The sequence below is a fragment of the Peromyscus maniculatus genome, chromosome 6 (assembly GCF_049852395.1).
Source record: "Peromyscus maniculatus bairdii isolate BWxNUB_F1_BW_parent chromosome 6, HU_Pman_BW_mat_3.1, whole genome shotgun sequence".
Lineage (NCBI taxonomy): Eukaryota > Metazoa > Chordata > Mammalia > Rodentia > Cricetidae > Peromyscus > Peromyscus maniculatus.
Window position 1 is genome coordinate 107,331,087 of NC_134857.1, and position 26,858 is coordinate 107,357,944.

Here is a 26,858-nt window from a genome sequence, read left to right on the forward strand (position 1 = left end):
ACCCAGAACATGGAGTTATCTTGTATCACACACAAACATATAATAAAGATTGGTGAATTCATCTCAATAAAACAATTCTCTGTGTGTTGTTGTTTGTTTTTGCTCTTTTGGGGGGCCTGCCACCCAGCTCCCAGATGAATCACACATGGAGGCTTATTCTTAATTATAAATGCTTGGCCTTAGCTTGGCTTGTTGACAGCCAGCTTTTCTTAACTTAAATTATCCCATTTGTCTTTTGCTTCTGGGGCTTTTATCTTTCTCTATTTCTGTACACCTTTTCTTTTTTATTCCATGTCTGGCTGTGTAGCTGGGTAGCTGGCCCCCAGTGTCCTGCTCCTTCTCTGGCTACTTCTTCTTCCTCCTTTCCTCCCAGATTTCTCCTTCTATATATCCTCCTGCCTGCCAGCCCCATCTATTCCCTTCTTCTGCCTTGCTATTGGCTGTTCAGTTCTTTATTAGACCATCAGGTGATTTAGACAGGCACAATAACACAGCTTCACAGAGTTAAACAAATGCAACACAAACAAAAGTAACACACCTTAAAATAATATTCTACAACACGTGTGGATAACAGTTTTATGAAAAATCAAATGTTAAAAGAAAAACAGAAATTGGAATCTTCTCAGAAGAGTCTGGGCTTTTTAAATATACAAGGAACTCTCAAGTTAGGAAAACAGCAATATTGTCAGTTATAACAGACAATGACCAAAAACCTCCAAACAAAAAACAAAACAAAAACCCAAACCCACCAAAAAAAACAAAAAAAATAAAAACAAGACGAAAAACCTAAATCACAATGGCTTAAATGACAGAAGTTTTCAACTGAGTTTTTTTTATCCCTTATGTTGTCTTCACCATACAACTCAGGACCTCCGATATCACATACAACTGTAAAACCTAGCATGGCCCCCTGGCATGTCCCTGTGTCAGAGGGAACAAGGTCTGCAGGATTTTTTCCTGACAAGCAAGTGTAGGCCTGGAATTGATATTTTTCAATTCCTCTTGTAAGTCAATGGCTGGAATCATCCAGTGGCTGAAAGGATCAATTCATGCCATGCTGTGTGCCCTGAAGGAGGCAGATCTGATGCTGGGCTCCTGAAGGCCTGTCAAGCTGCCAACCTACAGCCTACATATTACTTTGTTTCTCTAGTGAAGGTCTGGTCAGAGAAAGACGACGGCATATTTCATTACAGCTTGCATGCTGGTTATTAAAGAAGTAAAATATCCCCCGCTTCCCAAAATTTGTAGTGACGTCTTTCTGATCAACTGAGTGAATTTGAGGGTCTGTAAGATAGATGACGCCTTTTCCATTGCCAGTCACCCAACCTAAAAGAGAAAGAATACATCTGAGCACCACATACCCTAGAAATGTCAACATATACACACATGCACATGCACACATGCAAGTTTACACACATGTGCACACACACATGCATGCTTAAAGAGATACAATTAAAACTTTATCATCCTGTGGTTTATATTTATTAAGTTTCTGCCAAGGAATTTGAGATGCATATCCTAATTATTAATTTAAAGAAGAGAACTAAATACTATATTGTTACATGTGTCAAGTATGACATACTGAGATAATGAATATTCACAGATTATAGAGCATAAAGTTCATTCAGAATAATTATTAAAATCTCAATGTTGAGCATTTCTCTCTTTTTTTTTGAGACAAGTTTTCTCTGTGTAGCTTTGCGCCTTTCCTGGAACTCACTCTGTAGCCCAGGCTGGCCTCGAACTCACAGAGATCCGCCTGCCTCTGCCTCCAGAGTGCTGGGATTAAAGGGTTGCACCACCACCGCCCGGCTGAGCATTTCTCTCTTGATTTAGAAGCTTCTTTATGCCTTATTCACTTATAGGTAAATACTGCTTACCCTACACTTATGTATTGAGCACAGATACTGTACAAAAAACTTTTAAACACTAAGTCCACAGTATTGAACAAGATAAAAAAATGTTTGTACCAATTGAGCAAACATTCTCATGAAAACAGACAGATTAGTAAACTATGAATATGTAAAATATGCAGTATGACAGCTATAAATATTATGAAGGAAGAATGGTAGATTAAAGAGTTCTTGCTAGGCTATTCACTGACATGAATTATGGTGAACACAGTAACCAACAAAATGAAATATCAATATTAATGCAGATTTTAAGAAAAGTCAGTTTTAAGTACACACAGCTTTCTGTTTCAAAATGATTCCAATTATGAAACTTAGTTATCAACTTTCACTATAGATAAAGGGCTAGAGAAAAGAAAAAGTGGAGATGATTTTAAATTCAATTAATTGATTATTAATTATTAATTTGCCTGTGGAGGTGTGGTGGTTTGAATAAAAATGTCCCCTATATACCCACAGGGAATGGCACTATTAGGAAGTGTTGCCTTGTTGGAGTAGTGTGGCCTTGTTGGAGGAAGTGCGTCACTTTGGAGGTGGGTTTTGAGGTCTCATATATGCTCAAGCCATGCTCAGTATGACAATTCATTTCCTCTCGCCTGTAGATCAAGATGTAGAACTCTCAGCTACCTCTCCAGCACCATGTCTGCCTGCACGCCACCATGAAGATAATGAACTATAAGCCACCACAATTAAATGTTTTCTTTGATAAGATTTACCATGGATGCCGGGTGGTGGTGGCACATGCCTTTAATCCCAGCACTCGGGAGGCAGAGGTAGGAGGATCTCTGTGAGTTCGAGGCCAGCCTGGTCTACAAAGTGAGTTCCAGGATAGGCTCCAAAGCTACACAGTGAAACCCTGTCTCGAAAAAGCCAAAAAAAAAAAGATTTACCATGGTCATGGTGTCTCTTCACAGTAATAGAAACCCAAACTAAGACAGGAAGTCAGAAGGGAGTGTCAGGTAAGCTGGAACTAGAATCACAGACAGTTGTGAGCAGCTAGACTTGTGGGTGCTTGGATTGAGCCCAGGCCCTCCGTAAGAGCAACAAAGGCTCTTAACCACTGAGCCATCCTCTAGAACCAAGAAAAAAATCGAGAGGATTCTGAAGTGAAAGGCAGTGATAAGAAACTGATTTTATTCACATCCATTCAAGTGAGTAGAAGCTTCTAGGGATCACTCTGCAACTGAGCCCAAGAGACCACAGCATGGATAATGAGATGCTTAAGTCACTCAAGAATCATTTTCTACATGCAGTACAATCAATTAATTTTAATTCCAAATAGTACCCTGCACACAGAATGGTCAATGAAATATGAATAATGGTTAGTGAAATCAGTTGCAATATTCAGAATAAAAAGTAAACCCTGCTTTACATACCTTGCAAATCAACCACAACATCTCTGTGCTTAGAAAACTCATAAGAAAAATGGCCGTAAGCCAAGCCATATTCTGTAGCTTTGTACTCAGTTTTGACTACTTTCGTGTTATTTGATAACTTGACGAATTCTCCCAGTATGTAAGGTTCCACACTGATGCATCCCTTTATAGTCTTGTCTTCCAAAATCTGAAACATAAAGATGGGAGGTAGTATACACAATGGTGAAGGCCACAGTCTCTGCAGTAGGTTTGGACTGAGGCTTTGCCGTGTAGACATATTACTCTACATTTCAATTTCCTCAGAGGTAAGTCTAAGAGTAATAATAATAACTCTTTAGTTTTGTTAAAAGGATTAAATGATAAAACATAAAGTACCTAGCATTATCTGTTACCTAAAATAGAATCTAAAGTGATTATTCTTCATAGACTAAATTTCTCACTTAAAAGAGTAGGTCACAAATGGCTGGACAGATGGCTCAATGGTTAAGAGCACTGGCTGCTCTTCTAGAGGACCTGAGTTCATTTCCCAGCATCCATACGTTGACTCATTTCTATAAATCCAGTTTCTGGATTCAGTGCCCTCTTCTGGCCTCCATAGGCACAAAGCACACAATGGTACACAGACAATGAAGGCAAAATATTCATAACATTAAACAAATTAGGGCACCGCGACCTCACCCCAGGCTGGCTTGCAAGAGCGTATGAGTGGATCATGCCTTGGGACTAGAGGCTGCTCTCACATGCATTTCCATATGACGAGGTTGACTTACAGGTTAGTACCAACGCCTGTTAAGATATTTGAATACTTTCTGACATGAAGATACAAGTCAGATGATATTTATATTATAAACACTAAAAAAATGAGTCAAGCTGTCTCTGGCCAATGGAAAAAAATCATTATAAATATGAATACAGGAAGGAGTCATTCTATCTAGAGAAACAGGGTACTCTTGATCCAAAAAGGAGAAAGCAGTAGGAAGATTTGCCTTCACCTTTCTAAAGTGATGTTTAGTGAATAAAGAATGGTTTCAGGGTCCAGGATAGAGGAAGGCAGGTTAGGACAAACCTAAAAACTGCCTAAAAATTATTTAAAAGTGAAGTACTTACATTTTTTTTCTTGCTAAATGTGCTTAAACTACATCTCGGAAATCACTTAGTTGCAAGCATTTGGAGAAAGAATGCAAAACAAAGGGTTTATATATCACACTGAAGGAATAATTTGTGTAAAATACAACCCTGAGGGTCCCTTTGGGGAAAGACAACACAAAAAGAAAAGTCTAATAAGAATGCTAACTTTGCCGGGCGGTGGTGGTGCATGCCTTTAATCCCAGCACTCAGGAGGCAGAGCCAGGCGGATCTCTGTGAGTTTGAGGCCAGCCTGGGCTACCAAGTGAGTCCCAGGAAAGGCACAAAGCTACACAGAGAATCCCTGTCTCGAAAAACTGAAAAAAAAAAAAAAGAATGCTAACTTAACCAGATGTTAGGATCAGCTGTTACTCTAATGGCCCCATTGGACGGTCTAGTCCAAATGAATGTGTTGGAAGGGGACAGAGGGTCATTCTTCTCCTCTTTAATAGGACGAAGCTGATGAAGCAGAAGAAGGAGCCAAGGAACTGGATGTGTAAGATCTTACCACGGCTGTGCTAGAAGTAGACTTGTAATGGAAATATAACCTAATGTGCTTTTGTAGGCTCGTGTCATCAGCCAAGCTCTTGCTTTTTAAAGCCCTACCAGCAGCACCGTGGATGGGATGTAGAATATCTGCGTCGGGATCTGGTGCTCGTAGAGTCTCTTGTTAAATTCCGTCACGTAGTGCTGAGCCGTCATCTGCCGCTCCACGTCGGTGAAGTGGTGCCGGAGCCCCTTCCACTCTTTGTATTCTTTCCCAACGTACCTACGGACGGGCAGACCCCACAGAGCAGCATGTGAAATGGTCACTACTGCGGAGTAAGTGACAGGCGAGAGGAGACACGCAATTCAAAAGGTATTTTCTGGTCCTTATCGAATCAGTAGCAATTGTCTTAACTTCAGATTTAAATAATTTGGTAAGAGCCATTTCTACAACAGAGCACAGTTCATGCTAGCTGGTCTGAAATGATATGGAAATATGAGGGGGAAACTGACTTCTCATTGCAGCAGTTCTTCATACCTCTGTGTAAACCAGGGGTCGACACGGTGTACTCCGGAGCCCAATACTCGTCAGCTGCAGTGTGGTCTTAAATATATCAGTTAGTCAGTGTGAAGCCTTCCTCTATCCCTTCCTTGTGTGATTTCATTCTTGCGAATGCTAACTTTACCAACACCTATTATGAGCCCACCAGCGTGCTATTTCTGAGGCTACTGAGAAAAGTGTGAGATACAAGACATGTAACTTCCAAGAGCTCATAGTCTAATTGGACAGAGACTATACAAGTTAGGAAGTAATTAAATTGACAGTAATTATAGTACTGTATGCCACTGTAGTGATCTTTACTTGCTATCAGTTAACATGAATTTATTAGTAATGTTCCATGTGTTTGGAGTGACCTACAAAAACCAGAGGGAGTGGTCAGCATCATAGACCATAATGAGAGCAACCTCCCCACCTAAAAATCTCTGAATACAGTATGTAACTGAATTCAAGGAGGCTACAGCTCTGAAATTCAGACTCCTGGGGATGACAGGGGACCTGACAGTGAAAAGTGCACACCAAGGTGGAGCCTCTGCAGCATCAGAGAGCATCCCAATGAGAAAGTGTCCTGAGAGGGACACCCAGTGCTGAGTGCAGGTCTGCAGAGCGTTTGAACCAATCCAGAGCGTTTCCTTTATTGACTGACGCCAGAAGTGTGTACAAAAGGGCTGCCCCTGTGGGGTGCCAGCACTGAAGCATTTCTGGAGCATTCTTCCAGAAGTGTGGATTGTTGCGCTATGAATAGGGAGACACGTTTCTTCCTATTTTATGCTATTTTTCCTTAGCATGTGTTTGTTAGTATCAAACTCCTGTGGCCACTTTTATTTTAATATGCAAATGTCTTCATTGTTTCTTCCATTAGATACCTTCAAGTATGTGACTGCCATTGTTTATAATTTTTGCTACATTGTTGCTACTGGAAAGTCAGCTGTCTATCTAACTGACGTTTCTTTGTCAGTAAATAGTTTTGCTTTGCTTTTTTTGATTGTAAGATTTAAGATTTCTTTGTTTTAGGAAGTCTGAAGTCTTTCCTTTTTTCCTTCCTTCCTTCCTTCCTTCCTTCCTTCCTTCCTTCCTTCCTTCCTTCCTTCCTTCCTTCCTTCCTTCCTTCCTTCCTGTTTCTTTCATTTCCTTTCACAGCCTGTTTGAATACAATATGATATATGTATTTGAAAATTGGTGTCTTTTGGCAGTTCTGGAAAATAACGAGAACATTTCTGCTCAAACACTGCTTCTGTTCTCTTTTCTCTGTTACATTCTCTGAGTCAGACATGTCTTAAACCTCCTCATTCCATTCCCTATGTGGCTTATACTCAGTGAATTTCTTACTTCAGAGCATCCTGTGATACCTTGGTGCATTAGCTTCCTGGGGTTGGCACAGTGAAGCACACAGAGGAATCAGATTCTGTCATAGTTCTGAAGCCCAGATGTCCCAGATCAAGAAGCAATAGGTTACTGTTTTCTCTGAAGGCCAAGGAAAGATCTGCCCTGGGCCTTGCTTCTGGTTTGTGGGATCTCCTTGCCCTAATTTAGCATAACTGTAATCTTCATATGCACTCTCACTGTGTACAGGCCTACCTCCAAATTTCTTTCTCTAAAGGACAACAGCTGTGGTGGATCGAATAAGAATGACCCTCATAAGCTCAGATATTTGAATGCTTAGTCATCAGGGAATAGAACTGTTTGAAAGAATTAGAAGGATTAGGAGGTGCGGCCTTGTTGAAGGAAGTGTGTCACTGGGGGTGGGCTTTGGGGTTTCAAAAGCCTGTGCTAAGCCCAGTCTCTCTCTGCCTGTGGATCAGGATGTAAAGCTCTCAGCTCCAGGGCCAGGCCTGCCTACATGCTGTGTGAACAGGGTCTCCAAACACGCTTCCTCTTCATGCAGCTTTTGCCTCCAACTATATCCTCACTCCATCCCACTCCAGACTTCTATGGCAGGTGACTAGAAGGCCCAGTGATCACTTATATCACTCTGGGTATCCTTTCGATTATCTCAGATCCTTCCTCTAGGACCTAGCAAGAGCTCTGTTTATCAGCCAATAGAATTTATTCTTATTGTAAAGGTCACAGGTCACAAGTTGTACTGTGTTTAGATGTAAGAAAAGTAAACCATGGGATCAGTCTCTGGAAGGCTACAACCTAGTATCTGCAAAGACAGCACTGTCTTGAATTTCATTCATTACCTCTCATGGATCATCCCCACCTCTGCAGGTCATGATGCTTGTGTGTGTATGTGTGTGTGTGTGTGTGTGTGTGTGTGTGTGTGTGTGTGTGTGTGTGTTGGGGGGTACCCAACTATCTATAATATGGCTAAGATCTCTAATTTTCTTGTCTGTACAGTGGGTTTAAAAATGTTTCCCTGGTGAGCTTGAGATCATGTATACACAGCATCCAGACAATCACATGGTGTAGTTCTATGATATATGGAAACTGTCATCAATTGACTAATGATGAAGAAGGAAGTCAATATAACTGAAAGTATATGTTTTGGCCACATCTCAGCCCTTTCAAAATCTCATTAATGTCTATTTAAGCAAAAGGAAAATTAGCCCGATCATGCTGACGACACATGTTTTCCAGTAATACCTCCCCAGAGTTTCCTCCTGATGAAGATAGTGGACCCAGAATGCGTTTCTCTGCTTGCCTTTCTTCTTCACTTTCAGGTAGTCCCCCAAATACACTACAGTTTCCTGGGCAGTCCACAACTCAGACTTTTTGGAATATTTTAGCAAAAGGGCATCTGGAAAAAAAAATAAAGTTAGACTTCTTTAAGTCATTTTGAACAGGGCTTGGCACCCAGTGAATACACATTGCATTGCTCACTGTAGGTTCCTGGCAGGAAATTCCATGGCTAGAAGAGCAATTTTCCCAGTGAATCACAAAATGCACCTTTCATGATCAGTGAGTGGTATACCCAGCAAGCTGTTCTAGGAGCCCACAACAGAAATGTCCAGAAGCCTGGAGCTATAGACTAAAAAGGTTGCACTTACTATGTGCTTGTTGGAGTTGACTGGGCTTTAAAACCCCTGTATTCTCCAGTCTCTGAAGCAGCCAATCGTTTTTCACTCCTGCCAGAAGTTTTTCAAGGTCATCAGGCTGTAGGGTGCGAGCTTCAAGGATTTCTTGCCTGGTCTGCCCTGGCAATGAGACAAAAGAACTCCTACTGGAGTTCAGAGGAGACCATGAACTTTCCCCCTCCAAAGAACTTTTGGAAAAGGCAGGCGATTCCCGCCACCACTGTAAGGATGAGCTGGAGTTCTGGCTACACTTCAGCAGGCTTCCAACTTCCTGTTTTTCCTCTGTGGTACTCAAGTCCTCCTCAAGGACTGAGAAGGGACTGTAGCCACTGACAGAGGAATTTGGCCTCTCATCTCTCTGACCTGGCCTCAAAGCACCTGGTCTGTGAGCACCGTCTTGGCCAGTGGAGTGGACCTCTGTGCTGTCAAGTAGTTTGCCGTCCTCATTCTCTGTGGAGGCATCAGGATCCACACCTTGGTCTTTGACTGAGCTGCCTGTCTTTCCTGAGTTGACATTTTGAACAGACCAATGAGGAGAGAAAGTCCTACATGTCAGCATTGAATGGTTGCCTTCTAAACATCCCAGTACTACCTGAGAGTGTGGCAGCTCATCTTTGCTTTCTTCTGTTTCCCCTTCCGGGTCAACTGAGGAAGCGTCATCTGTAAAGGCAGGCCCTATGAATCTTTCAGTGAGTTTCCCCCCATTCTTTCCTCTACACTGGTCTTTGACGTCACACTTGGTTTCTGGAAAATGATCAGGTATTTCACAGGTTTCTTCTTCTTGAACTGAAGGATATGTGGCCATGTCTGTGAACTTGCCAGAACCAGACAAGGATGAGGAAACAGAACCACATGAAGGGCTGCACTGAAGAGAAGTATTCCTAAGACCTTCATCCCTGATATCCTGGTTTCCTTCAGGGGCTTCTGACAGCGCTGTACCCGAGGCCAAGCAAGTGTCTGTTGTGTTGAGAGGAAGGATGGGCATAAGAGACGTGTGTTTGTGCAGCTGACTTTGTGAAGACTCTAGGTTGTGATCTTCGGTTGCCTGAAGAGAGACACCATGCAGCTTTGAAAACAGCAAATACGTAGCTCTGCATCTTCTGTCACTCTCGGGCTCCTCAGATACAGCCGTGGAGCACTGAGTGTCCACAAGATGTTCTCCTTTGCTGGATTCTTTCTTTCCTGTATCCGCAACACCACAGCTCACTTCCTCCCAGCTTGTAGAAGAGCTGAGCCCTGACAGTTTGCTCCAAGAACTGGCGCTACGGCTGTCACTCAGAGAAGTATGGGGAACATCCGCTCTGCCATTGCTGGAGCTTGGGGGCTCAGTCTCAGTCCCCACATCTTGATCCAGGGAGACTCGAAATGCCTCCGAATGGGTCCAGCTTCTCCTCCTTCCTCTTCCGAGCTTCTCCTGGTCTTTCTCAGCCATCTGGGAGGAAGCTATACTCCTGTTCTCTTGAGAACACAGTTTCTCTAGACTAGTGCCCATAGTATCCAGGTTGTTTGTTTCTGTTTTCAGAGCAGTGATACAGACCTCTGGTTTTGTGTTTCTCTGGTTGCTCTTGCTGTTCCCACAAGTGCTTTCAAATACCTCACACACCGAAGTATGGTGTTGGGAATAGGTTTCAAGAATTTGTTGGAAATCCATGTGCCCTTGCAAGATAGGCTTATCCAAGCCACATTTAAAACTCTCTGGGACGTAAGATCTATCATCTAGATTTGGGAAGCTTTGAACTTGTAGATGTCTCTTCACCTGGCTGACAAGAGACATGATTTCCTGAGCCAGGGCTTCTCTGTCCTGGCTTGTCGAGGACGTGCTAAAGGTGTACAGCTTCCCCACAGCCTCCCTGCAGAGCTGCCTTGCCGCACGGACTGCCTCTGTCTCCCCATGGAGTCTGCAGTGTGCCGTGGCGAGGCCGAAAGCGGCTTTGATGAAGCTGTGTAGCTCCTGCTTCCCACTGACCGGCTCTCCATCTTTCTTGGTCAGGAGGCCGATCGCAAATGCCTCTTTGGCATCACACAGATACACACTTCTCATTTCCAGAGGGCAGTCAGTAGAACAGCTGTATGACAACAAGCATGTGCCACGGATAGTCTGTGGAAAACAGCAAATGCAGGTCAGGTGGTGCTTTGGGTACTAGATGTGAATCAGAACAAACTTTTCTTCTTCTTTTCCCCTTACTTTACTTTTTTTTTTTTTGGAGACAGGGTCTCTCTATGTAGTCCCCCTGGCTCTTCTGGAACTCACTCTGTAGACCAGGCTGGCCTCATTCTCACAAAGATCTACATGCCCCTCTCTCCCGAGTGCTGGGATTAAAGGTGTGTGCCACCACCACAGCCAGCAACCCTTTCTATCCCTGGAGGATAATCACTTGAAATATTACAGAAATATAAATACACACCACAGGCATTCTTAAAGAAGGTTCACAAATGTTTAATGGAGGGCGTGAGTTTTGTTTTGGTGAGTGAGAAGGTATGGAACATGAGTCATTGACTGGTATGGAGGGTAAGACATTATCTTTTCCTTCCATCCTGCCGTAACCCTGATGCTTGTGGGCTGAACACGGCCGACTTATGATCTCTGCTGTTGTTCATTTTAGCAGATGGTGTATGGTGGCTGGGTTGTCCATTGGATTGTTTTGAGAAGTCTGTGAAGACTTACCAGAGACAATTGCATAAGGGATGCAAGACCCCCTCTTGAAGGTGGGTTGTACCCTCCAATAAGCAGAGGGATTTTGGAATAAAAGGGGAAGAAGGAGGATGGATGCCTGCGAGCACTGGCAGCCCTGAGGCTGCACTTCTTGTTCTCGATAGCTCCTGGTACTATGGTATTTTTCCTTACACCAGAGCCACAGTAATAGAGCCAATGAACCGCAGATGGAGACCCCTGAAACTGTGAGCGAGAAGGCAAACAACAACAAAATCAAAGCAAAACAAAAAACAAAGAACAACCCTTCCCTCCCCCATAGACTATTTTTCACAGTGTCTGTGTTTGTCACAGTGACAAAAGTCTCACTGACACACAGTCTGTACCCAGGATACAAACATAATGAACTTCTCCATGCAGTAAGGGCATCGGTTTAATTATAACCAAAACAACAGAGCAGTCGGGTTTAAACCTCTCTGTGTATTGAATCTGTGTGCTGGTCTCCCATATGGATACCAAAATCCATGGGTGCTCAAGTCCCTTGGGTAAAATGGTATGCATATAAAATACGTACATACATCATTGTAGATCACTTATAATATATATCACGGTGTCAATACTGCATTGTCTAGGAGTGACAAGAGCAAAGGTCTGTCTGTCCACGTTCTCTACGGATGCAAACACTTTGATCCAAAGTGGATGAGATAAAAATGAGGGTGTGGAACCTGCAGATATGAAGTTGGCCATATATATTTTAAAATTAATTGTTAAAAGTCACGGGCATGTGTGTCTGTTTGCATGTTCATGCACATGCCCGTGGAGTCCAGAGAGGGTGTTGGATTGCTTGGAGCAAAGTCACCTGATGTGGGTGCTAGGACCCTGACTCAGGTGCTCTGCAGCAGCAGTATTTGCTCATAACCACTGAGCCATCTCTTTGGTCCCAAAGTTGACTATATTTCAAAATGAAAGATTTTGGAATGTTATTCCAAGAGATCTGCATTTAACTGGCATAGAGTAGATCCCAGGAACATGTCTTTTGAAGAGGCTCCTTGAGTGGTTCTGATTGGCCGCCAGCCTTAGGAACCCTTGCTCTGGAACGGGCAGCATTATATGCCTGGACTGAAGTAAGCTGGCTGCCACCAGGATAAGGTCGTTCTGACCAACAGTACTTTCCTCTTGTGCGGTCTTAGCATAACTGCCAGTGAGGAGCCAGCACCTACTTCAAGGTTAGCCCCCCACACACACACACACACACTGCTGCACGGAGAACCTGTATTTACCATAGCTGTGAGCACAAACAGGGGTGTGTAGGCACTGAAAGCCGCTGCCAGTTTGCAGGCTTCCGCTGCCGACAACAAATGGTGGTCGAACTCCTGGAGCAAGGCCTGCAGGGAGGGAGGAAGGGACGTGAAGCAGCAGGTACTGTTTCTCTATTAGCAAAATAACACCTGTGGCATTCCAATGCTTTTCCTTCGAGATTCTGAGGGACCCCTGCCTTTCATCATGAATCTGTCAGAACAGTGCCAAGAAAGTCTCAGTGGGCCTAAAGATCCCAGAGCATCAGGTGTCCTGTCCCCTAGCAATGCCCGTCCCTGCAGTCACAACCCAGAGGGGCTAGCAGGGACAACATTAGTAAACCCGGTGAGCCTTTCTGGGAAATGGAGGCCAGAAACTGCACATTCTGCATCCGGGCTGGCTGGTGATCTCTGTGCTGTTCTTAGCAAAGGCCCTTTATGGCTTCACACCAATGAGGATTCACCCATTCATTCCGGAAACACAAACTGGGCACCTCCATGGGGCCAGACATCATTCTAGACTTGAGGAAATGGTGGACTGTAAGTCTGCAAGGAGCTCATTTTCTATTGAAGAAGTGATCAGTACACGAAGTTATTAAAAAGGGCAGTAATATTAGACTAATATTAGGCTAAGAATATGGAGCAATGCTCTGATTTGAACAACAAAAAAATTTGCCCGTGGTTGTCTTTCTCAGAACCTGTCCACCCTTTATTTTTATTTATTGTTTTATTTTTTGAGACAGGCCCCTCACTGGGACCTAGAACTCACAGATTCAGCTGCAATGGCTGACTAGCAAGCTCCAAGGTTCTTCCTGTGTCTCCAGCATTGGGACCACAGGCATGTGCCATCATGCCTGGCTTTTATGTAGGGGTTCGGAATAAACTCAGGTCCACATACTTATATGGAAACACTCTGCCAACATCTCCCTCGGCCACCCCCACAGTGGTTTTGTTTTCTTTTGTTTTTAAATTATTACCCCTTTATCACCAAGTTTGGACACTGAATTTTGTAATACACTGAAAGGAAATGTATGGGACTGAAAGTCACTCTGATGATATCTCTCATTCATTCACTCGAACATTCCCAGTGCCCTTTGTATATTTGATCCAGTGCCAAAGGCTGGGAAGACCAGGATAAACAGGACCCATTAGAGCTGCTCCCATTAATATAGGAGGGACAGTGCTCCCAACCCCTACCCTACTGGGAAAGAAGTGGGGTAACCAGCACCGAGAATTGGCAGCCAGAACCAGCATTGACAGGTGTCCAGGAGATGCCACTCCAAATCATGTTTTTGACAAATGACAATTACCAAGTTAACCTGTGGGCTGTTCTTAAACTTTTCATAATCTGTTTTGCTCATGGAAACAAAGATGTCTGCCAGTATGCCCAGTGATGTGGAAATGCCCTGTAAGGAAAACAAACGAATCAGACTGGAATTCTCTCATCTTATGGCCTACAGTCAATGACTCCATTCCAAGTGAACTATCTGCTTGTTATTATTCTATGACTATGACGCTGGAGATACTTTTGAATTGAACATCACCAGGCTTGAGAGAGCACCACATCCCAAGGCATGAGGATGAATTAAAACATGGCTACTTTGAAGTTAGGCTTTACCGGGTTATCAACATTAATTTATCTAATTAATAGGCCCGAATAATTGGCATGGGAAGAGATCTCATACTACTCTCTATCTGTGTTACAAAAGAGGATAGGTCTCATATCGATGATAAACCAGGAAGATTTAGGAACTTCTTTGAGCTCTGTTTCCCAGAGCTCACTTGACTCTTGAGAAGTGACTTTATCCGTAAGTATTGTGGCCAGCTCAGTTTTGTCACAGAATCAAGTGAAGGCTCAACATGTGATGAGATGGACACAGTGGAGCAGAGAGCTAAATCTAGAGTTGGATGGTTAGGACTTATTACAGAAACCTGTCACAGGCTAAGACTGACTATAAGACCCAAGGAAGGTCCTAAATCTTCCTGGTCCTGTGCTTGTGTAGAATAAATAAGATGGTGCAGATAGAACTGATAAATGATGAGGCTAATTGTGTTGTAAAGAGACAACTATGCAAAGACAAGCAGGGAGGGGAGACGTGGCATGTAGGCACACACTTTTTTATCTGGCTGAGGGAGTGTCAAATAGCCTACGACCGAGGCCCATACCAACTCTGCCGCTTCATACCACATGCCTGAAAAACAAAGGAAGAATGGGGATGGGCTGTTAGCATCTGTGTCTTAGTGTACAGATAAATAATTAACAGGTAATTATTTATATTCACAAATAGTAAATAAATAAATAAATAAATAAACAGGAAGAAAAACTGGGTTTTCCTAAGATTAGACTGACATGCAATTTGTTTCTTCCCTTGGGCTGTATATTGATAACTTTCCTGCATCACCAAGAAACTGTCAGAATTATCATACATTTGGTACCTGTCTTAATTAGGGTTACCATTGCTCTGATAAAACACCATGACCAAAGCAACTTGGGGAGGAAAGGGGTTTATTTGGCCTACTCTTCCACAGCACTGTTCACCATTGAAAGAAATCAGACAGGAACTGCTGTGGGATGTTCTGTATGTCCTGTGGGAGCCCTTCTTGGGTTCTTTGTGGCGTTACCCAGCAGGTCCGCATAGAGGATGATTAGGACCATGGGCCTGAGTGCAGGTGTCTGAGATGGTCTGCACTTGGCTGTGCTGGGGGATGATCTGTATGTCAAGTTGTTCTGATTGATCAATAAATAAAACCTGATCGGCTGTGGCTAGGCAGGAAGGATAGGCGGGACTAACAGAGAGGAGAAATAAAAGGACAGGAAGGCAGAAGGACTGACTGCCAGATGCCGCCATGACCAGCAGCATGTGAAGATGCCGGTAAGCCACCAGCCACGTGGCAAGGTATAGATTTATGGAAATGGACTAATTTAAGCTATAAGCACAGTTAGCAAGAAGCCTGCCACGGCCATACAGTTTGTAAGCAATATAAGTCTCTGTGTTTACTTGGTTGGGTCTGAGTGGCTGTGGGACTGGCGGGTGGCAAAGATTTGTCCTGACTGTGGGCAAGGCGGAAAACTCTAGCAACGAGGAACTCAAACGGGGCATGAATGAGGAGGCCGGAACGAGGAGGCAGGAGCTGATGCAGAAGCCATGGAGGAGTGCTGCTTACTGGCTTGTGGCTCATGGCTTGCTCAGCCTGCTTTCTTACAGAACCCAGGACCACTGGCTCAGGGATGGCATCATCCACTATAATGACTAATTAAGCAAAAGCCCTACAGGCTTGCCTACAGCTTGATCTTACAGAAGCATTTTCTTAATTGAGGCTCCCTCCTCTCTGATGACTCTAGCTTATGTCAAGTTGACATAAAACTAGCCAGCACAGTCTGTAACATACACATACATACATATATAAGCTATGGTCATTTCCATTATTTATAAGAATAACAGTTACCATCTTCTATTAACAATTTCAAAACCTTTGGTTTACCTTTCAGTCTAATTGAAAACTTCTCTTGAAAAATTTGTGAGTACTCCAAGGAATGAATGAGTAACCAAAGTCAGTGAGTAGTCACAATTCACAACTATAAATTTTGCTAATAAAACAGAAAAAAAGAATTTTCTTACTAATATTCTTTGTTTGTTTTGGTTTGGTTTTTGATTTTTTGAAAAAGGTTTTCTCTGTGTGGCTCTGGCTGTCCCAGAACTTGCTCTGTAGACCAGGAGGATCTCAAATTCAGAGATCTGCCTGCCTCTGCCTCCCAAGTACCGAGATTAAATGCGTGTGCCACCACTGCCTGGTTCTTATTAATATTCCTTTTTTCAAGACAGGGTTTCTCTGTGTAGCTTTGGAGCCTGTCCTGGATCTCGCTTTGTAGACCAGGCTGGCCTCGAGCTCACAAAGATCTGCCTGCCTCTGCCTCCCGAGTGCTGGGATTAAAGGCGTGCGCCACCGCCGCCATCACCACCACCACCACCCAGCACTTCTTATTAATATTCTTAACAGTTATGATTTTTTTTTTTTAGTTTTTCAAGATAGGGTTTCTCTGTGTAACAGTCCTGGCTATCTTGGAACTTACTTTTGTAGACTAGGCTGGCCCTTGAACTCACAGAGATCTGCCTCTCTCTCTCCCGAGTGATCAGATTAAAAGCAGGTGCCACCACTGCCCGGCCAGTTACACGATTTTTTAAAATATGAAATCTCACTATTTTGCCCAGGCTGGCCTTAATCTCCTGGCTCAAGCTATCCTCCTGCCTCAGTCTACAGAGTCGGCGGCACAGGTGTAGCTCAGCTCTTAACATCTTAAATGTTCTTTTCTTCTCAACAGGACAACTAAGGGAAGTGGGACGTGACAGTCTTGACCAGATAGAGTAAGAAAACTCCGCAGTAAATTTTGTATGTGAGCTCTGAGAGGGATGGTGATTGACGTCAGAGAGTACCTAGCTTTTGCAGAATTTGTCCTCTGATCTGTATACAGACCGACTGCACCAGGATTTTGTCACTTTCGTTTCTGTACAGCCAGGTGCCTGAAATAAAAAGGAAGACATTGGCTGAAGTCAATAAGGAAAAGGCGTGGTAAAATAAACCTATTTTCATGGATGTCTTCATGAACACAAACGACTTAGATTTGAGAGATGGCTCCAATCCCAATGACTCCACAGGGGCCAGCTTCTATATGCTCTGCGGCTATTTTATCAACAGTTCTTGCTCCCGAGGGCCTTCATCTGTGAGTCTTGTTTCACACACCTACCTGTCCTCACATCATCCCAACCCAGGATCCTCTTCTCTGGCTTCTTAAGAGTTCATCTTCTTTCTCAGATCCCAGACTCAGTGCTATTGTCTTGAAGGCTCCCCAGGTTCCTGACCCCAGGTTGTCTTACCCACAGTGAGACCCCTCTGTCTGTGGCTGTCTCACAGACTGCAGCAAGGGCAGTTCCAACCACACAATATTCATTTGGATAGTGAAGGTGATGACTCCACACAGACCAAAAACATATGAGAGAATTCATTACCTATGTAATAAGACTTGCTAGGGAAGCCAAGGCTGGCACTCAGGCTGGCCATTGGACTGCATGAAGGGAGTGGTGAGTGGCTTTGATTTTTTTTTTATGGTGGTCATTGTGTGAGGTAGGTAAAGTTCTGCGAAGCTGGGCTGGAGTTTGTGGGCAAGCAGGCTGTGTTTTCAGTTTTGTATTAGCATATTGAATTCTGCAGTACTGGGAGTTTGTTATGAAATTTCCCCACACATATACACCGTACCATGTACTCTATTATCCTTTGTGTTCTGTTTCATCAACTGGCCCGGGGTGGTAAAGGGAAAAAGGGAGGATGCTAAATGCCAGTGGGTAAACGTGGAGTTGGGCTTTTCATTGTTCTGCCACACTGCACTGTTTTCTTCCTAGTTCCTGTGTGTGCATGGATAGGGTGTGTGCTTACGTGTGTGTGTGTGTGTGTGTGTGTGTGTGTGTGTGTGCACAGATAGGGTGTGTGTTTGTGTGCATGTTAAGGGTGTGTGCACACATATAGGGTGTGTGCTTGTGTGTGTGCACGTATAGTGTGTGCTTGGGGATATATGTTTGTGTGTATACATGGGTTTTTCTGGTGTGTGCTCATAGTGTAGAAGACAGAAAGTGTGAACACTGTGGCTCAGTGCTGGTGAAATGCCAACATACGAAAGGCATGCACTGAACATTTGCATCCCAACCTTCTTCCTCTTGGAGCTGTCCACAAATTCCAAGAACCAAGAGCCCATGTGTCTCAGCCCATTGAACTCAAAGTTCACTGAAAACTGTCCTGACGTAAATGCTCAGAACTCCCAACAAAACCTCTGGAGGTTTAAATGACCTGTCAGAGAACTCTTAGCACTTTCTTTCATATGTCACTGAATACCAAAAGGAAAGTAACTTCAAAAATAACTTTTTATGAAAGTTGTTACATAGCAAAGTGAATTTCCAAAACATTGAAATGCATGAAGCCATAGGAGCATTCTTCTGAACCAGAAGCTTCACCCCAGGACTCTGTCCAGGGCTTCAACTGGGTCCTTGCTGGAGCTCACAGACTATCTGCATTAGCAGTTACAGTCGCTAGATGAGGTCCTTCACGACGAAGCAATGAAGCACCAAACCTCTTTTTGCTTTGTGGTTGAATTCAGAGCAAATGGAAACAAATCAGTAAGAAGCTGACTGAAGCCGCTTCATTCCTCACTGCAGACCCAGTCCCGGGTAGTCCCGTGAGTAGCCAGCACAGACAGAGTTGCTATAAATCAGGACCGTGGGAGGGCCTGAGGGACACATTGCTCTAGAGATGTGAAACACTTACCGGTTGCCCCGTTGTTGCGTATCAGGCTGCTCAGGATGTACTCTGCCTTCAGCAGTTTCCCTGCGAAGAAGCAAGCAGACACCAATGAGTTGGTTCCAAGCACGCACATATTTAATGGCAGTTCCTGAGCTAGGATTGATGTGCTGTGACAGGGACCATGCCCTCTTTTGGAAACACTCTGATTTAACATTTAAGTCAATGACTACATCATATATAAAACTGAAAAAAAAAAAAGATGTATTTCCAGAATTGGTAAACTGGGAAACTATATAGTATCTGAAGAGGCAATTACACACACACACACACACACACACACACACACACACACACACACACACACACACAATTTATTGATACAGAGAAAGCAGGCTAGCAGAGGCAAACCGGGTCAAAGGTGGCTTGTCTTCTCTCCGGGAAAGCTGTACCACAACAGGTTACACTTCACACAACAGCCCCTCACCCATGCCTAGGGATTTGCAGTTATCTAATTTTTTCAAAATGTTTTGTTTCTTTTGCTTGCAACCACATGGAAGGGATCTTATCTACGGGTTGCTGCTTTTCGTCAGCAGGAAATGTCCACTTGTCCTTTTAGTCATCCCCCCTTCCAGCTGACTCGAAGCCCCACATAATCTGGACTCTTCTACCTCTTTGTGGTCATGCTGGAGTTCTCCCTCCTCCCTCTCATCCTACTCTGTCACAGCCGCCTCCTGTGGCTCCTGTGTTCTCTTTGCCTGGCTTTCACATCTACGTTGTCATACTTGGAATTACTTTGGCCTGGAATGTCATTATTCCCCATGTCTCCAAGACCTGCCCCTCCTCCTTCTCCTTCTTTTACCCTTCATTTAACTGTGACTGTCATGGGGCTGGGGAGATGATTTAGTGGATGAAGGAACTTGCTGCTCTTGTAGATTTCAGGTCCCAGCACTCATGCTGGGTGGCTCACAATCTCCTGTAACTCCAGCTCCCAGGAGATCTGATATCCAATTTTGGGCCCATGGGCACCTGCACTCATACACACCACACACATAAATGTAAAAAACTAGACAAAAACCTCTAACTGCCATCATCGCCAATGGCTTTCCCCGACCTCATGGATTGCTTGTATCAGACGGCGTTTCCAAAGCATGCAGCAGCATCTTCCACCCACATGCTCCTCTGTCAGTCCAGAGTTCATTTCCTCTCTCCCTGACCTTGTGACCTGTCTCAGCAATGACACGTGGTCTAATAGACACTGTGGACCTTGTCTAGTTTGTGCACCAAGAGGTCTATCTTTCCATGTTTAATTTCATCCTTAGGAAAAGCCTCCAAAATGTCTATTTTGCCTACAGTTTTAAATGATAGTTTTGCTGGTTATAAAATTCCAGGTAGATTCAAGTTATTGTCTCAGATTTGTGTTAATTCCATTGCTTTTTTGAGTATTTATTTTTTCTAGACTGTTTCTTATATTTTTGTTTGTTTGTTTTGATTTTATTTTTTTTTTTATTTTTTATTTTTTTTGGTTTTTCGAGACAGGGTTTCTCTGCGTAGCTTTGCGCCTTTCCTGGAGCTCACTTGGTAGCCCAGGCTGGCCTCGAACTCACAAAGATCCGCCTGGCTCTGCCTCCCGAGTGCTGGGATTAAAGGCGTGCGCCACCACGCCCGGCTTGATTTTATTTTTTGAGACAGGATTTTACTATGTAGCCCTGGATGGACTGGATTTCTGCATATATACCAGGTTGGCCTCAAATTCACAGAGATTTGTTGGTTTCTGCTGCCTGAGAGTTGGGATTAAAGGTGTATGTCACCATGTCTGTCAAAGATTTTTATGTTTTATTTCTAATTATGTTGAATGTGTGTGTTTAGGGGTCTGGGCTTTGGGGTGAGCAGGATATATATATATATATATATATATATATATATATATATATATATATATATATATACATATATATGTGTGTGTGTGCGCGCGCGCGCACGCAGGTACCCACAAAGGCAAGAAGAGGGCATCAGACATACTGGAGCTGGAGTTACAGGCAGTTGTGAGCCATCTAACATGGGAGTGAGGACTGAACCCAGGTCCTTTGTAGGAGCAGTATGTAGTTTTAACCACTGAGCCATCCCTTCTTATCTAATACTTTTAGTCAAGTCTAGTTATATTTTCTATCATAATGACTTGTCTTTTCTTCTTGTTTCCTTTAAGATTTTTTTTCATTATTTATTTTTGAGTAGTTTTGCCACACTGGGTCCAGGAAGGGCTTAGGGCAGGATACACTGTTTCACTGTAAAACTGTGCTTTGTCTCACTTCTGGATCTCCTCGGCCCTGAAAATCCTGTTATGCTCATGTGTGTGTGTATTTTTTTCTCTTTCAGCTTTCAGACTTCTTCTCTTTTTCATCACTCTTGTTTATTCTCACCATGTTCTTTAAATTGATGTTCCCCCTTGCTGATAGTGCTGTTGCAGGAATACAGGTCAGGAGATCAGGGTTGGAACACCTAGGGAACATGCCCTAGGAAATGCATCTTTGTTTCCAGGCTGTTACCAGTTACATAGTGAGGGGCACAGGGGGGCACGTGGTCTTAGCTGGTCCCTGGCTCCCCCAGTGAACAGCATTAGCCCCAGACCTTCAGAAGCAGAATTCATGGTTCATCACATTCCCAGGGTGTCACAGACTCGTGGAAGGTGGGTAGGCCTGCCCAGGAGCACCATTCACTGTGCCTTTTTATGGAAGGGAGACTGAATGAAAACTAGAGAGCGCTTAGAAAACTCTATTGTCACATGCCAGGTAATTTCATAACTTTTGAAATTTGTTTATTATTATTTTTTAAATATTTTCCCCTTTTACTTCACTTTCCCAGCTAGATATTGTCTTGCCATGTCCTCAGTGACAGTTTTCAGCAGTTAGGCAACCTTCTCAGCCATGAAATGCCAGAAGTTCAGTGCACTCTTTGGGAGAGCTGCTGGGTATACTGGCTCTCTCTACACCAGTGGTTCTCAACTTTCCTAACACTGCGACCCTTTAATACTGTTCCTCATGTTGTGTGACTCCCAACGATTAAACCATTTTTGTTGCTACTTCATAGCTGTAGTTTTGCTGCTGTTATGAACTGTAATGTAAATATGTGACCTATAGGATATCTAATACACGACCCCCGTGGTTGAATAAGCTTCCTTGTGACTTCTCCACAGTAGCTGGGGGGTATGGGGGGGTCACTATGTATCCTTTCACAGCCTGTGCAAAGCCTTAAGAATTATACTTTTCTGCATCTATTTTTAATCATGTGACTCAGGGTCCTGTCTTTGGTCTCTGCAGAGATTCAAACCCTAGTCCCTTCCCTTAGGATCATGTCCAATGCAAACGCCATTGGATATGTGTTGTGAGCAGTATTCTAATGCTCTGACCCTGAAATATTGACTACGTTACAGGCACTTAAAAGCCTTTGCTTCACAGTATTTACGTGTTGGTAATGTGGGAAGGTTCTGTACTGGCTTAGTTCTCCATCATTATGGAACCAGAAGTCTGTGCCTTTCTCTGCCACTGTGGTTTGAAATGTCTGCTTCCTGACTCAGAGTGAGCTGAGCAGTAGCCCCCTGGGGTCTTCTCTTGTCTCCCTGACACCTGCTATTTTGATATCTACAACATGCATTGGGTGGAAACCAGCAAGGACTTGACTGGAGGGGATTTCAGCTGTACTACTGTCTTCCCTGCCTTCTCTATTGTCTTTCCTTACCCCGTTTATGAATACAGTCCCCAGCGCTTCCTTCACATGGCCCAGCTCTAAATACTCCACACCCAAACACACATACCCAATGTATTCGCGTGCTCTGTGGGTGTACAGATGTTTTAGGACAGGAATTTATAAGAGCTAACCTTGAGGTTGTGTGTTTGAGCAGTGCTCATGGAAATGCCTTTGAGCAAAAGACAAGCTCAACTGTTGAGAAATAAGACCCAGGACCTTTATTTTAGACTCAAGTGAGCCAAGCAATATGCCTTCCATGATACCATTAAGGCTTCAGCAGAAGAAAAGCCCTCTATCACCTATGTTATAGGTACAAGGGTAATAATGGCCACGCAAGGCAAAGGAACCACTGGGGGATGTCGCTCAGTGGTAGAGCACTTAACTAGCAAACATGAGGTCATGGGTTCTCTCCCCCAAGAGGCAAAAAAAAAGAGAGAAGAAACTAGTAGTTGGCTGTGTGAGAAAGTAAGCTGCCACCACACCTGCCCATCCTTTGGCTTCTATTTCCATACCATATCCCAGCAACAAAATATGCAACCTAACTCTCTTGCAAGTGCAACTTGATGGGAACCGACATGAAAACTCTGCTGTTGCATGGAGCCCTCATCATCTTGTTCCCCCTAGCAAGCTCTTGTCATGCCACTGTCACTGGGGACCGCCAGAAGGCGTGGCTGGTGCTGGGTTTCCCTCATGCCTCCAACACCCCTAATGCATCTGGGACATCTGAAGGAAGACATTTTCCCAGCGTTCAGCTTTCTCTAGAGTTGCTCTGAAGAAGTGAAGAGAAAGTCACGGGCACAGTTCCCGTACAGTTAGAAGAAGTTGCCAGAGTGAAGTCGAGCTTTTGCGGTGCTTGGACTGAATCTAGGCCTTCATATGTGCCGGGCGAGTGGCTCTGTGCTGGGTTGTATTCCAGCCCTGACTGGCAATCTCTACAAGTCCATTTTCTCCCGTGCTATTTTATCTGTCCCTTCTGCGTTAACAATTGTCCCATTTAGAAGAGTTACTGCAGCCCCCTTTCAAAAGAAATGAAGTAAAGAGACTTCAGTCTGGTACCGACCAGAGTTACTAAAGTAACAGCCATAGCTGAAGCCAAGCAAGAAAAGGGTGGGGGTTGGGGAGGTTGTCTCTGAGAGGGGCGATCCGACTTCTGTTTCCATACTTTCGCTCCACGTTTCTAAATTTACAGATTATGAGTAATTGAAATAATTCTGGACCTGTGTGGGAGCGGGCTGTGCTGTCACACACCCAGCCCCCACCTCCTCCCCGCACCCCCCCCCCCCGCCCCGCTCCCCTTCTACGTCTGAAGTCGGCCTGTCAGCCTCAGTTTTCATTTCATTCAAAGTGACAGGGGGTGAAAAAAAAAGATACTTTCAGCCCTAATCAGGTACTGTACCGGTGTTCTCAATGATGAAAAACCCTCAAATTGCTTCAGTGGGCTGTCAGCTCCATTGTTGGCTTAGTCAAGTGGCCCTACAGAAAGGAGACAGGAGAGCTAAGAGAAAGGAGTCGATTTCTAATCAGCTTTTTAAAGGCTCTTGGTCAGAAGTATAGCAATTCAGATGCCCCTGTTTGAAAGCAGCGGGACAGATTTGTTACCAGACAAAGGCTCCAATTAGTATTTTCCACACCCTTTCACAATTTTCTCTACTGCTTTTGGCTCTGAAACCCTTTACGCCAGGCCTTTGTGCCTGCCGAGAGGCGGGTGCAGGGGCGGCGTGGGCTGGGGCGGCCGAGGTGGCACCCGCCGGTGCCCGCGAGCGCCCGTAGAGGTCAAGTAGCTGGGGAGCAAGCGGGCTGGGGACCAGCAGGCGCCAAGGGATGGAGCCCACCTGAGTTGACGGAGATCCGGGCTTGGCGGATGACCACCTGCGGGGCGATGGGCGTCGCGGGCTGCAACTTGTGCAGGCCTTTGGCGACCTGCAGGAGTTTTCCCGAGACGTCGAGTCCGTACAGGAACCGGTCCATCAAGAAGACAATAGCAGCGGCGGAGGCGCAGTCCTGGGCGAGGATGGAGGCCCGCAAGGCCGCCTGCAGAAGCAGCCACGGGACAGACACAATGAACCAGACAACACCGCAGGCCCCCAAAGACGGCCGCCCTCAACCCAGCCTAGTCATCTAAGTACTTTTAAATCAAAACAACAACCAAGCTTGTAGCTAGTGGGAGAAGCATACTTTAGAAAGTGATGAAATAGTAAGAAGGAACAAATAATTAAGGAAAAGTTCAGTTCTGTTGATTAAATAGTATGTTTTGATTGCATCCCCCCCCCCCCTTCAGTGTCTAAAACCGTAACGGTGGCAAGTGCGTGTTTCTTGTGAAATTAAGACAATACAAAAGCGGGCATAGACTTAAAGTATGTCATTTCTCCACTCCTTAGTAGATTTATTTCCACTCTCCCCTCTGTCTGCTCTGGTTCCTAGTCTCCCTGATAACACTTTAGGTCAAACTCCTTCTGAACAGGTGTGTCCCCTTTTATTTGTATATAGACAGTAACTGATTCTTGGTCTTGCCTGGCTTCTTGCCCTCTCTGTCTGTCTGTCATCAATGAGATCACGCTAGACACACTAGTTTTTGGCCTTCTAGGTTTAGGCATGATTGTATCAGGGAGAGCTTTTCAATTTCTCTCTCTCTCTCTCTCTCTCTCTCTCTCTCTCTCTCTCTCTCTCTCTCTTTCTCACACACACACACACACACACACACACACATTCACACACAGAGGAGACTGAGAATTTCATATACACATAAAATGTGGTTTGATCAGATCCACTCCCCTTACCCTCCTCAGTTTCTCCTGGCCTTTACTCTTCCTTCACGTGTTCTACACGTGAGTCCACTCAGTGTGCATGGGTGTAGGACAACCCAATGGAGTATGGTCAGCGGCTACATCCCTGAAGAAAACTTAATCCCTCTCCCCCAACAGCCATCCATTGTCCATAGCTCCTCAGCTAGTGACATAACTTCCTGATTCACTTCTGCTCCATGCTGGGCTTATGGCTAGCCTGGGTTTATGGCTAGCCTGATGATGTGCATGTCTTGTATATATAGGTAGAGTGGCTGTGAGCTCGTATATGCAACAACACTGTCCAGCAAACACTGCATCATTGCAGATGTCCACTGCCTCTGGCTCTTACACTCTTTCTGCCTCCCTCTTCTGAAATGATCCCTGAGCCTTGGTGGTAGCTGTCCCATTTAGGGCTGAGCGCACTGGCCTGGCATTCATTTCAACTGCCCTTTAGGGCAGGAAGCAGCTTTTGAAATGAAGGCGGAGTGACCCTACACCGATGGTCTGTGGCAGGAGCTGGTCCAAGAGGAAGAACATCTGGGCAGACTATGCATTTGTATTTGACATAAGCTGGCTTGAATTCCTGCTCTTCTCTCCTGCTTCAGCTTCCTAAGTGTTTTGGTTACTGATATACACCACCACATCCACCCCTATTACATACATTTCAACTAAGAAACAGTATATAAGTTCAAAATTCAAATTTGATTTTTATTATCTTGTTAATATAAATCACAAGTTTACAAACAAAGGGGAAAAAAAGAAAATGAATATGACCTGAAAATGTATCAGGAGTGAGAGGTGCAAATAAAGTCTAGGACTTGGTTGGCAGAATGATTTCTTAGCACACTTGAAGCCCTGGGTTTGATCCCCAGCACCACATAAACCAGATGTGGTAGCCAATGTTCAGTGTCATCCTGGGCTATGTGGTGAGCTAGAGGTCAACCTGGGCTAGAGTCTCTCTCTCTCTCTCTCTCTCTCTCTCTCTCTCTCTCTCTCTCTCTCTCTCTCTCTGTTGTTGTTGTTGTTTTTGAGACAGGGTTTCTCTGTGTAGCTTTGCAGCCTGTCCTGGAACTCGCTCTGTAGATCAAACCAGGCTGGCCTCGAACTCACAGAGATCTGCCTGCCTCTGCCTCCTGAGTGCTCGGAGTAAAGGCGTGCACCACCACCGCCTGACTTAGAGACTCTCTTAAAGAAAAAAAGAAATAAGGAAAGAGAAGAGAAGTAAAAATAAACAAAGTGAATTTCTATGGAAAACACTGTCATCTGTGTTGTTGGGGAGTTACAGTGAAGCCCTGTGATCTGGAGGTCAAACAGCCCGGCTTAAGCAAACCTACCACTTAACACCAGAGTCTTTTCCCTTGATGTATAAAACAGCAGCACTAAGTGCATTCTGTGAATAACTCACCCAGTTGCCACAGCAACAACCCCCCTCCCGATGCAGGGTCCATTATTAACCCCATTTACCGAAGGGAAACCTGGAGGCCCAAAGAGGTTAAGTTTACACCACCTGGGCCTAGGAGCTGACTGGGGGTGAGTGCAGGAGAGGCAGGTGCAGGTCAACTAAGTTCCTACCTCTTAGGCTCACTCTACCTTAAGAAAGCTAGAGGAGTCTGACATGTCAATTACTT

General features: G+C 44.4%; 1 protein-coding gene across 4 annotated transcripts in view; it reads right to left on the reverse strand.

Annotated features, from left to right (window-relative positions):
• Nucleotides 1–562: 562 nt before the first annotated feature.
• The window catches only part of Alpk1 (alpha kinase 1), a 108,276-nt gene continuing 81,980 nt past the window's right edge, over nucleotides 563–26,858 (reverse strand). For 3 of the 4 annotated variants that reach the window (XM_006970426.4, XM_076574968.1, XM_076574969.1), the window contains 11 exons: nucleotides 24,280–24,478; nucleotides 18,731–18,790; nucleotides 16,852–16,938; nucleotides 14,534–14,610; nucleotides 13,729–13,824; nucleotides 12,404–12,508; nucleotides 8,447–10,571; nucleotides 8,043–8,196; nucleotides 5,018–5,180; nucleotides 3,287–3,473; nucleotides 563–1,326 (listed from right to left, as the gene is read on the reverse strand). In XM_006970426.4, the coding sequence (XP_006970488.1) occupies nucleotides 1,127–1,326; nucleotides 3,287–3,473; nucleotides 5,018–5,180; nucleotides 8,043–8,196; nucleotides 8,447–10,571; nucleotides 12,404–12,508; nucleotides 13,729–13,824; nucleotides 14,534–14,610; nucleotides 16,852–16,938; nucleotides 18,731–18,790; nucleotides 24,280–24,478 (3,453 nt within the window). In that variant the 3' untranslated portion in view covers nucleotides 563–1,126. Of the gene's footprint in view, nucleotides 1,327–3,286; nucleotides 3,474–5,017; nucleotides 5,181–8,042; nucleotides 8,197–8,446; nucleotides 10,572–12,403; nucleotides 12,509–13,728; nucleotides 13,825–14,533; nucleotides 14,611–16,851; nucleotides 16,939–18,730; nucleotides 18,791–23,843; nucleotides 23,918–24,279; nucleotides 24,479–26,858 lie in introns of those variants that run through there. The other variant, XM_076574970.1, reaches the window with a different exon arrangement.